At 39.8% G+C, this 15362-nt stretch overlaps 1 protein-coding gene across 1 annotated transcript in view; it reads right to left on the reverse strand.

Annotated features, from left to right (window-relative positions):
• The window catches only part of FAT4 (FAT atypical cadherin 4), a 135881-nt gene that overhangs the window by 18343 nt on the left and 102176 nt on the right, over positions 1 to 15362 (reverse strand). Inside the window, exons 10-13 of the mRNA XM_077300348.1 lie at positions 9447 to 9551; positions 5824 to 6131; positions 2581 to 2666; positions 357 to 536 (exon numbers count right to left, since the gene is read on the reverse strand). Coding sequence (XP_077156463.1) covers positions 357 to 536; positions 2581 to 2666; positions 5824 to 6131; positions 9447 to 9551 — 679 coding nt within the window. The remainder of the gene's footprint in view (positions 1 to 356; positions 537 to 2580; positions 2667 to 5823; positions 6132 to 9446; positions 9552 to 15362) is intronic.

A 15362-nucleotide genomic window follows, 5' to 3' on the forward strand; every position in this document is an offset into this window, starting at 1 on the left:
GGGCTATCAAAGTGGCTAACAATTAAAAACACACCCTATAAAATCATATTTTAAAACCATTGAAATCAACCCTCCAAAAACACACACATGCCTCATTAAAGTAATTTAAAAATTAGAGTTAAAATACATATAGAACATTAAAAACATTGGTTAGGAATGAGGGATCATTTAGGGAAAGCCAAATGAAACAAAAATAGTTTTTACTCGCTGGTGGAAGATGGCAACAGAAGGGGACAGAGGAATCTCTTTGGGAAGTGATACAGGCATTCTGGAGCTTTGGTGTCATGACCAAGAAGGCCTTTTCCCCAATTGCTACCTTCCTGAACTCAGATAAGTAAATTGTTTAAATGACATACTGATCTAAGATGCCTTCAGCTGCCAAAGCTTGGCTGGGTTCTAAGGGACGTCCATTGACTGCAAACTCCATTATGCAACCAACAAAATCATGACTTTCCACCTGTCCTTTCCTTTGAAGTACTGGCTCTATGGATCTGATACCTCCAATGGTGACTCTATTTGGTTGTACATCTAAGGTCCTGGGGAGGAAAATACAAAAAATACATTGACTTACAATGACAAAAGCACAGATATGCTACCTCCTTACAAAAAAAAATGTATTAAGTATGTCCTATGTAGATATTACTCAGACAATTTCTTCCAAAAGTTGAAATTAGTTTTGAAAGGGAAGTGTGGGGGAAAAACCATTGTCCTTTTAAATGAATTTGGCTATGGCTTTAACTTAATCAAAACCATTAGAGAACAACTTTTTATAATGACTACATGTAATAGCCTCTTCTAAACTCTACTAAATACCTTACTTTGTTACAACTAGAAGCCTCAAGTTGATTGTACTAAGCATTTTATATATAGTATGGTTTCAAAATCAAACCCTGGAAGTGATTTACTCAGAAAGTAACATAACTTGGGTTGGAAACTGATCATTTAAATATGACAACAGAGATCAACCAGAGTCCACAGGGGTCAATTATCTCATTCACCAAGGGAGAACTATGTGTATGTATACTGGAAACGTTTCAGTAAATGGATCAGTTTATGACTACAACGGCCAAATTTCCCCTGGCTAAAAAAGAAAAGCCTAAGGTCCAGTAGCTTATTAGCAACTTTAGAAAACTTGGGAAATGAATCTTATTTTTCCACAAATTTATGAAACTACTGATAATCTACCATGTCCTCCTTTATCCTATCAGCTTCTAACCGCTCCATTCCATCAGCACCCTAAATCATCATATATCAGATATTGCTCTGGTGGAAACATCACTTCCTCCTCCCTTCACATTCTCAGGAGCTCACAATAGCAGTGGCTATTGTGAGAGGGAGAAAGGAAAAATGGGAAGGCAGTCTCCGAGTGCCTTTGTCTGACAACCTGAATAGTACCAGCTATAAAACTCTTAGGAAGCCTGAGAATTGTAGGTGTCATATGGTCTAAATGTCATGCTGATGAAGGTGACAGACTAAGAACTTGTTGTAAGTTATTACTACAGTCAGAACAATGGAATCCACAGGACTTAACAGGGATATTGCTCACTGCGGCCGGTTGATGCTGTGGAGGGCTGGCTAGAGACAGATGTGACCACCCCAGTGGCTCATTAATGGTGTGAGCTGCGCACGCACACATGCACAGTGTCAAAATGTGTAGACGGGGCCTGCAGCACCTATAAAGGCATCATGTGCATGGGTCCCAGCAGCTTCACCCAGAATGCCATGGAGCAGCTTCCACCCACCCTATGTTGATGTGGAAACTGCCTTGTTCTACTGTTTAAGATGGATGTTTCATGGTTAATATTTCATCACAGCTGCAGGTTTTCATGGGATGGAGTCTGTTGGCAGGGAGTTTGGTGTGTGATCAGACTCCCTGGGATGTGATGCCTTCATATGAGGTGGCTTGTAAATGAGCACAGTTTATCTGGCTGGGATGCCAGGGGTTCGTTGCCAGGCAGCTTGGGGTCAGCCTAATGAGGTGGGCAGCTGTTGGCTCCCCCATGCAGGTTGCTTCCCTTAGGGTGGACTTCAGCAGGCAAGGGGATCTGGTCTCCTGGCTGGGAATGGGGCAGATAACCAGGGTACCTCTGGACTCCATGGGTTTTGGTGCAGTTCGCTGAATGCTAGGTTAGGCTCCCTCTCCCATGCTGCGCCAACCCTCCCGTGGGGAGGTAATAAATCTGTGGCCTTGTTTATACCCAACATTGGCATGTCGTGTCTTATTCCAGCCTGAAATGCCCTCCTGCGAGTCAATGGTTCCTTATCTCATCACATATTCACTTCACTGAATCCTTATATCTGTATCCTCACCAATCCCCGAAAAGGACTATACAGTCTCTTCAATATTTTATTTTGGAATAGTAGAATAGAATAGGAGATCATAATGTAATTTGAAATGGTAGATTGGAATGTATTTCTCTGGTCTGGGGACAGCCGTGCCAAAATATGTTGACATGAGTCTCATACTTTAAGGAATCAACCAATCTTTACGGCCAACCAATAGATCTATCTGAAATCACCTATCCCTTGTGGATTTGGCTGGATATTCTCTGCTAATCAATAAAGTGAAATGTTATTTACCAATCACTAGACACAGCCACATTGCTAACAGTGCAGTAGCCTGGTTCCAGTTCCTCTGAGCAGGAGTCCACAGTCAAGGAAGCTGCCTGCAAAAATTACATCAAGGATTAGCACTTTAGGCACATCATAAAGCCCCAAATAAGTATTGGTTTAATTTATTACTAAGTGAGGGTTGAAATGAACATGAGCAGTTTAGTTTTCCATTTTTAAAATGCATTAAGAAACTCCATATGTAAACTCTTACCATCGTCTTTAAATATTGGCAGAACCTTTTATATTACAGTAGTCATTATGACTACACTTTTGTCTCCAATCCCCTACAAACACCCCCCCCCCGTGAAAAGCATTTGGAAGACAGGAAAAGGAATTTTTTTTACTTCAAACCCTCCAAGTGAACTGACAGTAGAAGACAGCCCACTCTCTTCCACCTTGCCCACCACCTTCCTTTTCTGCTCCAGCTGAGACAAGTTAATGAAATACTTTATGCTTTGTGCCTGACACAGCCACTTTACAAATAGACAAGATGAAGATCATATATGTTGATCTATCCATAAAACTCAAATTGCAGAAGACAAATCTTTTCTCCTTTAAAAATGTCAACAACAGAACAGGGAAGCAGACTTCAAATATCAAATACTAATGGAGGGGGAAGGGTTAAATCCCATTTCCCTTTCTGGCATGGTCCCAAGGCAAATCGAGACTGCAGGAGTCCATAATTTGCATTTTATCAAGAGACAAGATGTGTTAACTGAATGTTAAAATGTTGAGCTGTGTTTATGTTAGCCAAACACAAACTACAAAAACATGTAAGAATCTGAATTTGTCACTACTATGTAAAATGTGCTCTAATTTATATATTCATGTTTTGCTTAAATAGGAACAGTCCCTGTCTGACTACAAGCACTGAATATTTATTATACACACAGCATATAAAAAACAGACTTTCTATTAGCCAATTTCTTACAAGTAATTTCTATCTATGTATATTGCTATGCATTCTTAAAATGAGATAAAGAGTAACCTGAAAGAAAAGTTTTGGAACTATATTTTACTTGGATTTGATTTCACAGAATTTAGTGCCAACTGATATTCGGTTTGTCCTACTTGTTACTTCAGAAGTTAATTTGTTGCTGTTAATTCTTAGTTATGAGAATTTCTAGCTTGTCACTTTGCTGTATCTCATACCAGACAAGTTAATGATTTTACCAGTTTCCTACATCCCTGTAGTAAACTGTAGCTTTTTAACCTAATAGAGTTACTTATGTACACTGGTGACCCTAGGATAATTTATTGCTGTGCTAGGGAAAATTTAGATCAAGATGGCTGTTCATGTCACATCTTATGTCTGTAAATAGCTCACATAGGGATGAGACAAAAAAAAAACCAAACATACAGTAGTTGCAGTTAAATGCAGAAGAAAAAGGTGGACATATAGCTATTTGAAATAAACAAATAAGTGCTTCCCTCTCTGTTGTAGTTAGGCAGAAGTACTTTGTATATGGATTTGTACTGAAACTGAATTGGTAGTATATAAACACCTTTATTTATTGTATTTATTTATATTTATATTTATATTTATATTTATATTTATATACCGCTACTCTTAATGTCTTGCGGCGGTTTACAATCAATAAAAGAAGAGTTGGTTCTTATATGCTGCTTTTCCCTACCCAAAGGAGTACCCAAAGGAGGCTTACAATTGCCTTCCCTTTCTGCTCCCCACAAAAGACACTCTGTGAGGTGGGTGAGGCTGAGAGTGCCCTGATATTACTGCTCAGTCAGAACACATTAAACCCCCTTAAAAGTAACACAAGATAGAGATCAGTAATAATGTACATCCTCCTCCCCCCCCCCCCTCTGTTCAGTAATGGGTCAATAGATCTTTGCATTTTTCCCTGGGAGTGAGGGAAACTCCAAGTTAGAGTTAGAACTCCAAGATTCTCAGATGAAATCACCAAGATGCCACCCTGGCCTCAACCATATGCCTGGTTTGTAAATAGGTAATGCTGAAAATAGCAGTGATATTTTTCTTCTTTTTTTCTCCCTCTTCCCCTGTAGTGTGTTATTCTTTTTTAAGTGTTATATTAATACTCAGTTCTTTGGTTGAAATACAGTTAAAGCAGGGGAAGGCAGCATGTCTGAGGAGGGCATCACTGCCCCATAGTTAGTCATCTCTACCCCAGTCATTACATGCCAAAACAACTCCAGCTGAAGAGTCAGCATGACACAAGGTGCTTTCACATAAAGTGCTTTCACTTTCAATACACTTTAGCCATCATTTGCAGAAGAGTTAGTTCTTATATGCCGCTTTACCAGAGGTCTCAAAGTGGCTTAGAATTGCCTTCCCTTTCCTCTCCCCACAACAGACACCCTGTGAGGTAGGTGGAGCTGAGAGAGCCCTGATCTTACTGCTTGGTCAGAACAATTTTATCAGTGCTGTGGGGAGCCCAAAGTCATCTAGCTGGCTACATGTGGAGGAGGAGCGGGGAATCAAACACGGCTTGCCAGATTAGAATTTCATGCTCCTAACCGCTTCACTAGGCTGGCTCTTTTGCTATTTCACACAGTAAAATCTAGTTACAAAAATCTAGCTTGATTCAGGTTTAAAAGTCTAGATGTACACAACATGTAAATAATCAAATTATATTAACATTTTTGTGCACATCTTATGAAGTTAAAAACATGAATAAGCCCATAGGCTCATCATTAAAATAACAAAATATGCACCATGCAATGCTAGACCTAACACATCACGACCCTAAAATAGATCTTCCTCAGAGGTCTAATACTGAACACACATGTGATACACTACAGAATGAAGCCAGAGAGATTTCCCCCCAATTATTATCTATGAATAAAAAGATCCATTAAAATGGAACTGATAGATGTCCATTTATAAAGTATAAGTCTCCTTCACTGTAGCTAAACATTTCTGGTGTGTCAGCAGCTTCTGTGCATGTATGAAAGCAAATCAGTCTACCTCATTCCAAGCATTAAATCAGACTTAATTAGCCTTTGCTAATTACACCTACCATCATCATTACCAATTAATTAGGCTGAGACAGTCATTTACACTCCTTTAAAAATAATATTAATTTTATACATTTACATACTTAGGAATAAGATATGACACAATTATTACAATTCTACTTTTTACCATATGCATTTTGTGTTTATTTGAAGTAAAAGGAGCTGGAATTGAATGAGTTTTATTTAATTAATTTTAAGTTGAATAACGCTTACCATTCCAGCCCTTCGGGCAATAACAGTGTGAAACAGCCCATCAGACACTTTCTTTGTTGTGGTAAGTTTGTATGTGCCACTGCCAAGGTTGTATGAGAATCTCAGCCTTTCTTCTGTTATTTCCAGGGCCAGGAATTCTGCTCTATCTCCAGTCTGGTTGTCATAGTTATACAACATTAGAGCATTACTTTTGATAGTGGCAAACTTGATGTAAATGTAATTGTTGTTTGGATCCATACTGGGAAATTCCATATATGATAGTTCTTCAAATCCATAGCTGTTGACTTCACAGTGCTTTCCAAAAACACCTATACAATAACATGCATATCAATGATCAGTCATTACGTAATCACAATTGAAATGTATTCCATTTGTTGAACAGGTTGTCAAAAACAAAGGTACTGGATATGATCCAGCAAAATTAAGACCTGCTTATTCTAATAAGGATGTTTGTCAATGTAATTTAATTTCTTCTACTGGGATATAAAATATTTAATGTTTGTTTCATTATGACAATTCTCAAGGGGACAAGATTGAAATATGCACCAGGAGCAGTATTTTTTTAAACTCATTTGGCATGCATGGGAAAGAAAAACATTGCTCTGCTTGGCAACATTTTAATTGGATTTAAATATTAATAAAACATTTTCATTCAGATTGTGCTGAATGTTAACTTGGGTATTTTACAGTGAAGAACAGGATTTGCTAACTATCTTAAGAAAAGTATAATCACATTTGGATAAACAACATTGCAGTTTTTATCCCTGATCTACATGGACATTTTCCTACTTTGCATTCCCCATTTCAGACATCCATGTTCAGAGAAATTGTGGAAGATGGGGATAGAATGATATGTACTGCCCCTATCTCTGACCTCTACACGTTCAGATAAAGATTTGAGTATGAGGCTGGCACCCAGCTTTTGGGTAACCTAGAGAGAGAGAGAGAGAGAGAGAGAGAGAGAGATTTGTGCAGAGTCCTTGACTGCACAAAAAAATCTTCTGTACATTCAATTTAAGTATGGGTAGGTGTTTACACCTTCAAATGAACCCATAAAGATAATGAGCAGAGACAGTGGGCACAATTCCACAGCTTGACCTATATGCTCAATTAATCCATGAAAGGGGTTATTTCCTTTCAAAAAGGATAATTCACAGAATATCAGTCAATGCATTCTCTCATTCTCCTGAGGTATTGATCTGGATATGCAGCTTCTGTTTCCCATGCTTTAAAACAAGGGTTTTAGTTGCTTCAGAACTGAGTCAAAACCCTTTTGCTTTCAATATCTGCTGGCTAATAATATGGGGTAAGAATGGGAGCCAACATGAAACCACTGGCAGTTGTTCCTTTGATTTAGCAGTTCACCATATCTCTTCAGATCTCAAGTCAACATATAAGGTATTTCACGGAGTGTTGTGGTATTTTCCTTTACTATGAACTGGCTCAAAAATTATGGGCCCTATACACTGTCAATATTCATATTTTGCTTCAAATTGGAATTAAAAAAAATTTAAACATTGGAACTCCTTGTTAACTTTCTAAGTATTTAAAATTCATAACAGATACCTTAATTTATGAACTGGAAAGTATAATGTAGTCATGAAGGGATGATACATAGTGAGGAGAAAAGACTGGACTAGAAATTAGTGGTATTGGGATATGGAGCAAAGAGAACTGAGATTAGGATGAAAATAATGGAATTATTATGAAATTAGGACAGGAAATATAGGATCTGTGTTTAGAAGCGATGAGGTAGGAGCACATTTAGAATCTGATGACCAAGGCTGGTCTAGACATGTAATGGAATAAAGTGATAAGGAGGTGACAAAGTGACAAGGTAGTAGAATAAAGTTGTTAACCACTCTGAGCCAGCAATGTCAGGAATGGCAGTAAACAAAAATAATAAGCAAACAAACAAATAGTACCAGGGGAGGTATGAGATCTTTCACAGTTTCCCTACATCAATAATTCTCTGTAAAATGGGAAAGTACCACAGCATATGAAAGGCTAAGCCATATATTTTCTCTCTGATGTGGGTTTTTTCTTGGGGAGGGGGGAGAATTGTAGGAAACTTTTCAACATGGATGTAATAAACTATGACTCTCTGCCAGCTGTCTGAACCCATACTACTACTTCAGAATTCTGCTGCCTCTTTTGATTGCACAGAATTGAGGAGAAATGACATCTATCACTAGAACTTCCAAGTACGGCCTGGAGATCTTCCAGAATTACAACAGATCCAGTGGTCCCCAACCTTTTTATCACCGGGGACCAGTCAACGCTTGACAATTTTACTGAGGCCCCGGGCGGAGGGTAATCTTTTGCCAAAGGATGTCACTGCCTGAGCCCTTGCTCCACTTGCTTTCCCGCTGGGGGGCGCTGCCAGCAGCAGCTGCACAGTGCCCATGCCAAGGGGAGCCCCAGCCATGGCAGCCACTGGATAGCACCAAAGGTGAGCCGGCAGCAGAGTGGCAAGGCAGCTCCCGAGGCAGCAGCTGGGGAGGAGGACGAGGAGCAGCCGTGGCCCAGTACGACTGATCTACAGAACGGTCCTGGTCTCTGGACCAGGGGTTGGGGACCACTGGTCTAGACTACAGAGGTCAGTTCCTCTGCAAAAAGTGACTGTTTCAGATGATGGATTCTATGACATCAAATCCCTTGCTGAACTCTCTTTCCAAACTCTACCCCTCCCCCCCCCCCCAAGCTCTGTCCCCTAAATCTCCAGGAATTTCCCAATCTGGAGCCGGCAACCGTACATTAAGAGTGTGAAAGATTGTGATCAGACTATGGATTTCAGGGTGGGATAAGGTTAGCACTGATGGGTTAGCATCCTTTCAGGACCTCAGCTCCTTCACTGACTCAGCCATCTCTACAATGAACCTTATTTAAAATTCTTTTATCTTGAAGCAGAATGTGAGAAATGGAGGAAAGGACCTTTTTGAAGCAAGAATCCTTGAAACTTGGTAAGTAAATTTAGTGCTCTTAGCTCAACCACCCACTTGTTACAGGAGCCTGAATCAGCTAAAGCTCATATGAGATATAAAAACACTTATGTCTTTGTCTGTATTTTAGTTCTAGTATTGTTTTAATGATGTAGGGGGTTTCTTGAATGGTTTTAATATGCAATTTTATTATGTATGTTTTTAATTTGTTAGCTGTTCTGATGACCCTGTTGAGCTCAGAAAGGCAGGGTATAGTAGGTTCCCCATGATAGCTTCTAGTACACCAGATCTTGAGAAAGTGATCTTTCTATTGTCAGATAAAGATTCATGTCTCTAGCAGGGTCATATTGTTTGCACTGGCAGGCAGAAGGATTAGGTTCATGGTGCTGGAGTAACCAGTGATGCAGCCTGTTAGCTATATTTTATCACTTCAATTATTATTTACCATTTCTTTTAAAATACTACAACTATAGATTTGTTAATCTACTATTATAATATTGCTGTGTTTTTAATGCAGCCATGTCTGATAGGTTCGAGAGCCACGTTGGGAGTGGTGGTTTAGAAATCTAAATCTAAATAAAAATAAATAAATCCAATGTTTTGTAAAGGCTTTTGGCCAACACAATAAACCTAACTTGACTTTGGAAATGAAAGAAATAATGTCATATAAATTCCGCTCACCAAATGGACAATGGCAGTAATATCCCTCCACTCCATTTTGACAGGATCCTCCATTGAAACAAGGGTTGCATTCACAGTGATTGACAGTGGAGTCACACATTTTCCCTGCAAAAGAATCAATTGCTGAAAGATTAGAAATTTGGAGTAAAATACATTTGGACAATCTGCATCAGCAATAAACCGGGACCACTTTTTTTGATAGGAAATAAGTCAAATCACTACATGGAATTTGGTGAACTATTTAGAGGTCAATGGAACAGACTGTTTATTCATTTAGTCTAAGTGGTTTCCTGGGTAACTTTCTAATGGAGAGAAAAGAAACACTACAGAGAGGCACTATACCATGTCCATGGTATCTTACAGATGTGTCATAAGTAATATGCTGAAAGTTAGGTGGAAGAGTTTAAGCAGCTGGGATCCATGGGTCTTCACTTTTCAGAATGGCTTTTAGCTGACTGGAGACTGCTGCTGATTCTTTTCATGGTTCTAAGGATATTAGAGAAGTGAAGAATTGGGGTAGAAGCCACCACTTTGATTGATACTGGCTGGGCGAGGAGCAAATGGCACTGAATGCCTCAATGGAAGGCAACTCATTAGTCAACAGTCACCACTAAAACCTGGAGCCAGTTCTAAATACAACCACCAACATTAACTTTACACTGCCAATTATTATCTCTTAATTTAGCAATATAAGGAATTTTTTTACAAGAATTGGACGTTGTTCAGGGCATGGCTGTCAACTTCTTGCTAATATGGATGATGCAAACAGTCTTAATTTAAGTTTCCTCAAACTTTCCCAGTTCTTCATTATAGAATGACTTGAATATGAAGTTGTTTATCACTGCAAGGAATTCTCAGCATGGTGCAAATTGCACACTTTTATTGCCTTTGTAGAGATTCCTCCAAAGAATTTAATTAAATTTTCAAGCCTGAAGAGGGTTTGATTTTTTAAAATACATTCCTCAGGCTATTTTCCCCCTAAAAAAAAAAAAAAAAACATTTCACAGCTCTATAATTAAATGCATATGTTTCAAATAATAATGTTTTCATGAGTGAAACCAATGATTTGCTTGGGTAAATTATGCCCTGAAGTTAAACAAATTACCAAATGACTAGCTTTGTAAACTTGCAAGGTCTGTGAATGCTCATCTACAAGTTTCAATTTCATGGATTTTGATCTCTCTGCCCATTCCAAACAAACTGGTCAAAGCCTACTTCTGATGTGAAGGGGGAGATAACACTTGTACCATGATTGTATATTCAAAGGTATCAAATTAATTATGAGGTAAATAGATTTTTAATAGATGGAGTCTCCCAAAACTGCAATCCTAAGTATTTTCAATTAAGATTATTATTTATTTAATTCATTTATACTCTGCTTTTCTCCCCAGTGGTGATCCAAAGTGATTTATATCATCCTCTCCTCCATTTTATCCTTACAGCAACCTTATGAGGTCAGCTAGGCTGAGAGAGTGTAACTGGCACAAGATCATCAAGGAAGCTTCAACAGCATTAGTGAGGATTCATAGCTGCATCTCCAAGATACAGGTCTGATACTCTTAACCAATGTACCACACTGGCTCTGTGACACAAGAACAGCTGTATCTTGTATTATTATTCATTTCTGAGTTCTACCCCCAAAGGAAAACAAAATGCTGAAGAAAGAAAGTATAATGGTTATTTCTTACTCTTGGCTTTTCAAACAAACTTCAAAAATATAGCTACTAATGCCATCGATTTATGAGCCAGTGTCACTATTTCATTTTATCCTTCAGAGTTTAATGGGTAATTGTTACATGGCTATACTGTTCATGCAGAAATGGAACTCTTCATCTTGTCACGTTTGGATCCACTTCACTTTGTATTACACAAAATCCATGTGTGAATTAGACCCATGCTGAACATGGTGAGGAGAAAATCAGTCGCAAAGAGCAGTGGTCATGAATGCCCACATTACATCAAAATAATGACCATATTGTGAGTTCCATTTGTGGCCCTGCATAGCACTTTGACCTCTGACAATTTTTCCTTTTCCTTCATGACACCATATAAGTGCATTTTAAATAGAGGCAGGATGACAGTAGTGATGGAAACACCTTCTGCTATTATGATTATTAAAGAGCCAATTTGGTGTGGTGGTTAAGAATGTTGGACTGGTATCTAGTAGAATCATGTTGAATTCCTACTTGTGCCAAAGAAGTTCACTGGTTGACCTTGGGCCAGTCACGGAGAATAAAATGGAGGTAAGAATGATGTAAGCTGCTTTGGGTCCACATTGGGGAGAAAAGTGTAGTACAAATAAAGTAACAAGTAAGAAAAGAAAGATTGTTGATCAGCACTGAAAATGTTTTGCTACATCACAAATGTGTTGTGCTACATCACAAAACAAAAATGTTTTGCTATATCATCATATGTGATATTGCAATTCAAAAATACAGGGGAAAGAAGCATTTTAAATAGTGGCATTGTTGATAATCCTTTCCACTCATGTTCTTTTAGAAACCTTTGAAAATATTTCATAAAAATCCATATGCGCTTTATGAAAAATGGAAAAATGGACGATTCACAAAAAGGGCAAGTAATATGCTACTGCATGTTAACAGATTCATTCAATCTTACAAATGATCCTTTCTAAAACAAAGTATGATAACATAGCAAACATAATTACAAATTGCTTCAACCTTGATGTTATAACAAAGTAGTCTTTCATTATGGTTATTGCCCATTGGATAAAGCTTAATTTACCTCTATAGAGAGATGAGGTCCAATGCAACTGGCTAAACATAATAAGTCAATGAAAATTTTCGATACCCTCCCTGTCCTGAAGGTACTGCTGTATAACTTAGAGTCTACTACTTTATAACTTAGAAATTGAAATCCTCAGTGAACAGAAAGATTGCATGAACATGCCATTCACTGAATGCAAGCCCCAAGTAGTAAATGTCTTGATTGCTTTGCAGAGGAATAATGATCGTCTAATCAGGACTCTGGAGTCCTGAGAAGGGGAAGAGGCCAAGTCGCATCAGGATGTTTCTTAAAAGGATGCCTGGCTTAGCCCTGCCCCTCCCCAGCCACACCGCTGCACAGCGCCACCCGGGGGATGCCAGGGCTTCGAGTTTTCTCCCGCCAGCCAGGTCCTCAGAGGCACTCCTTCACTGTGGCAGCAATGGCCCTGTTGGATAACATAGATGCACCCAACCAACTGGATGGGCATTAGCTTGAAGCCAAAACATTATGAAGGCATCAGTACCGAGGACTAAGTATGCTAGTGTAGCGGTCCCCAACCTTTCTCAGGTCAGGGACCGCCTCTGGAGTGAGGGAAGAGCCGACGGCCGGGTGCTGTGAAAACGCGCACGTGCAATTGCCGCACATGCGTGTTTTCGCCACCAGGTGGCGCTAACGCACATGTGCGTCAACTGCATGTGGGCGTTTTCGCTACTAGGGGCGCTAACACGCATGCGCGGCAACAGCGTGCATGCACGTTTGCGTCACCGCCATGCCAGCAGCTGCGCCTGCCTCTTCCCTTCCTTCTTGCTGCCGGTGGGGGAAGGCAGGCGTGGCTGGTGGCGGCCCAGTACCGTGGCCGCGGACCGGGGGTTGATGACCCCTGTGCTAGTGTGTCTCCACGATTCTATAATATTTAGTTATAAGAGCTGAGTGACACTAGCCTTCTATTTTTAACAAATACAGAATCATATTCTGCTAAGTAATGGAGTTTGCTGGGTGAAAGAAGTCAATCTTTCAGCTTTTCCTACTTCAGAGTTGTTGTGAGGATAAAACAGAGGTAGAGAGATCTATATACCCTGGCCTGAGAGTTCTGGAGGATGTGATGAGAAAAGACATACATTCTGCTTTGGTTGTTTTTTTGTCAACTATGGCATTACATTATTGATGTGTATGTGTGGGGGTGAAAACACAACTTTTCTCACAAACATGCAAAATCATTAATTTCTAGGAAAACCCAATAAGCTTCCCGTTATCTGGCAGATTTGGAAAAGCTATGGAGAAATTTCACATGTGCCAGGCCTCAGATATGCCATTCAAACCAGCAGATCACTGGAGTTTCATTAAACCCAATTATAAACAACAAAAACTGATATAACTACATTTTGCTGTGGCTACAATGAATGTTATACTGAGCTGTCCCAGTGAGCACATGCTTATTTAACCTCCAATGCTAATGTCTTAAAGGGTTACTTGCAATTGTGCCATGGAATTATTCTGCTCTGCTGCTGGCCAAATAATTTGATGTGCTGATTCAATGTGAAATATAATCTTAGATCATTAAGTTAATTAGAACAGCCATTCAATTACAAATAATTACTTGTGACCTGAGGCTCAGCAGGCAATACTGATGGTGTACATAGAAGAATCCCATCAGTGGCTCTTGTGCCAAGAAAGCTTTTCACAGAGAACATATGCCAATTGCCCCAGATGTTCTTTAAATGTAGATGTAGGATGCATGATGTTGACAGCTCTTGGGTTGTTGTTTTTTTAAAAAAAATACAAAGCAGCATCTTTTGTATTTAACTGATAGGTATATTGGAAAGACTCAAAATGTTGATGTTTATACAATTTTCTATATGGGAGGGTAGAGCGGAGGCGTGCAAGCTTCAATGCTGATGTTTCTGGCAAGCGCAAAGTCGAGGTTTTGTGAAATCCATTGCTTCACATCATGTTTAATATTCAGGTTCAATTTGTGATGCACATTTTCCAGGTGTGGGGTGGGGTTGGCTTAGCCCTTGCACAGGACTTCTTTTAAATGAAGCTTCCACACAGCACAAGTGGCTGCTCTGCTTAGGCAGCAAGTTCAGATGAGATTTGTGAGTGCAGTAACCACAATTAAATCTGGCCTTACAAAGAGCAAGTGAGGTGGTACATTTCTGGTTATACTGCATTATGGCTTTGATCCAGATTAGATGTTCCCTCTCCTCCAGAGACAGAATTTTAGGGTAGATTTTGGGGAGCCATAGGAGAAGCACAGGCAGAAAAACTCTGCTCCACATACATGTCCTTGCATCAATGGAAACATCAGCCTGCATCTGTATGTCAGATTGCTGGTCGGGATTGCATGACTGTTTTTTAAAAAAATCATGGTACATTAAAACTATATATCAAAGAGATGGACATGTCTATTTTCTAGGTGTTGGAATAATTTTCTTGTAGGAAAGTATCCATCATATGAGCTTTGCCTACAAACTGAAGAGGCACATCTGGCCAGTTTTGTTGTTTTTTGTGAGAACGGGACTTTACACAAACCTGCAAATAAAATATTTGAGGGGGGGTTAAGATTGATAAGAAAATAAGCTTGCTAGCACTTAACTTTTATTTACTTATGATGATATTATGTGCTGTGAACTCATGGACTATGAATGGAGGCTTACTAGGTTTCCACCAGAATACATTTGCCTAACGCTGTTTTACAGGACTGTTGTGAGTATTGAGTGGGAACGGATACTCTTAATCAGTGGTCCCCAACCTTTTTATCACCATGGACCGGTCAATGCTTGACAATTTTACTGAGGCCCAGGGGGGGGAATGTCTTTTGCCGAGGGACGCCTCCTCTGCCTGAGCCCCTGTTCCACTTGCTTTCCCGCCGGAGCCCGACTTCCCGCTGCCCGCTTGGAAGCGCTGCCAGCTGCATCTGCGCAGTGCCATGCTGAGGGTGAGCCCCATTCATGGTTGCCGCTGGAGAGCAATAAAGGCAAGCCAGTGGCAGAGTGGCAGAGCAGCCAGGGAGAAGGACGAGGAAGAGCCGCGGCCCGGTACCGACTGATCCACAGACTGGTACCAGTCTCTGGACCGGGGGATGGGGACCGCTGCTCTAAATCACTTTGGGAAAGTGTAGGATACAAATCTAGTAAATTGAGATTATTCCTTTTTTGTCAGAATTTATGTTCTCAACAATAATTCAAC

The sequence above is a fragment of the Paroedura picta genome, chromosome 10 (genome assembly GCF_049243985.1).
Source record: "Paroedura picta isolate Pp20150507F chromosome 10, Ppicta_v3.0, whole genome shotgun sequence".
Taxonomy (NCBI): domain Eukaryota; kingdom Metazoa; phylum Chordata; class Lepidosauria; order Squamata; family Gekkonidae; genus Paroedura; species Paroedura picta.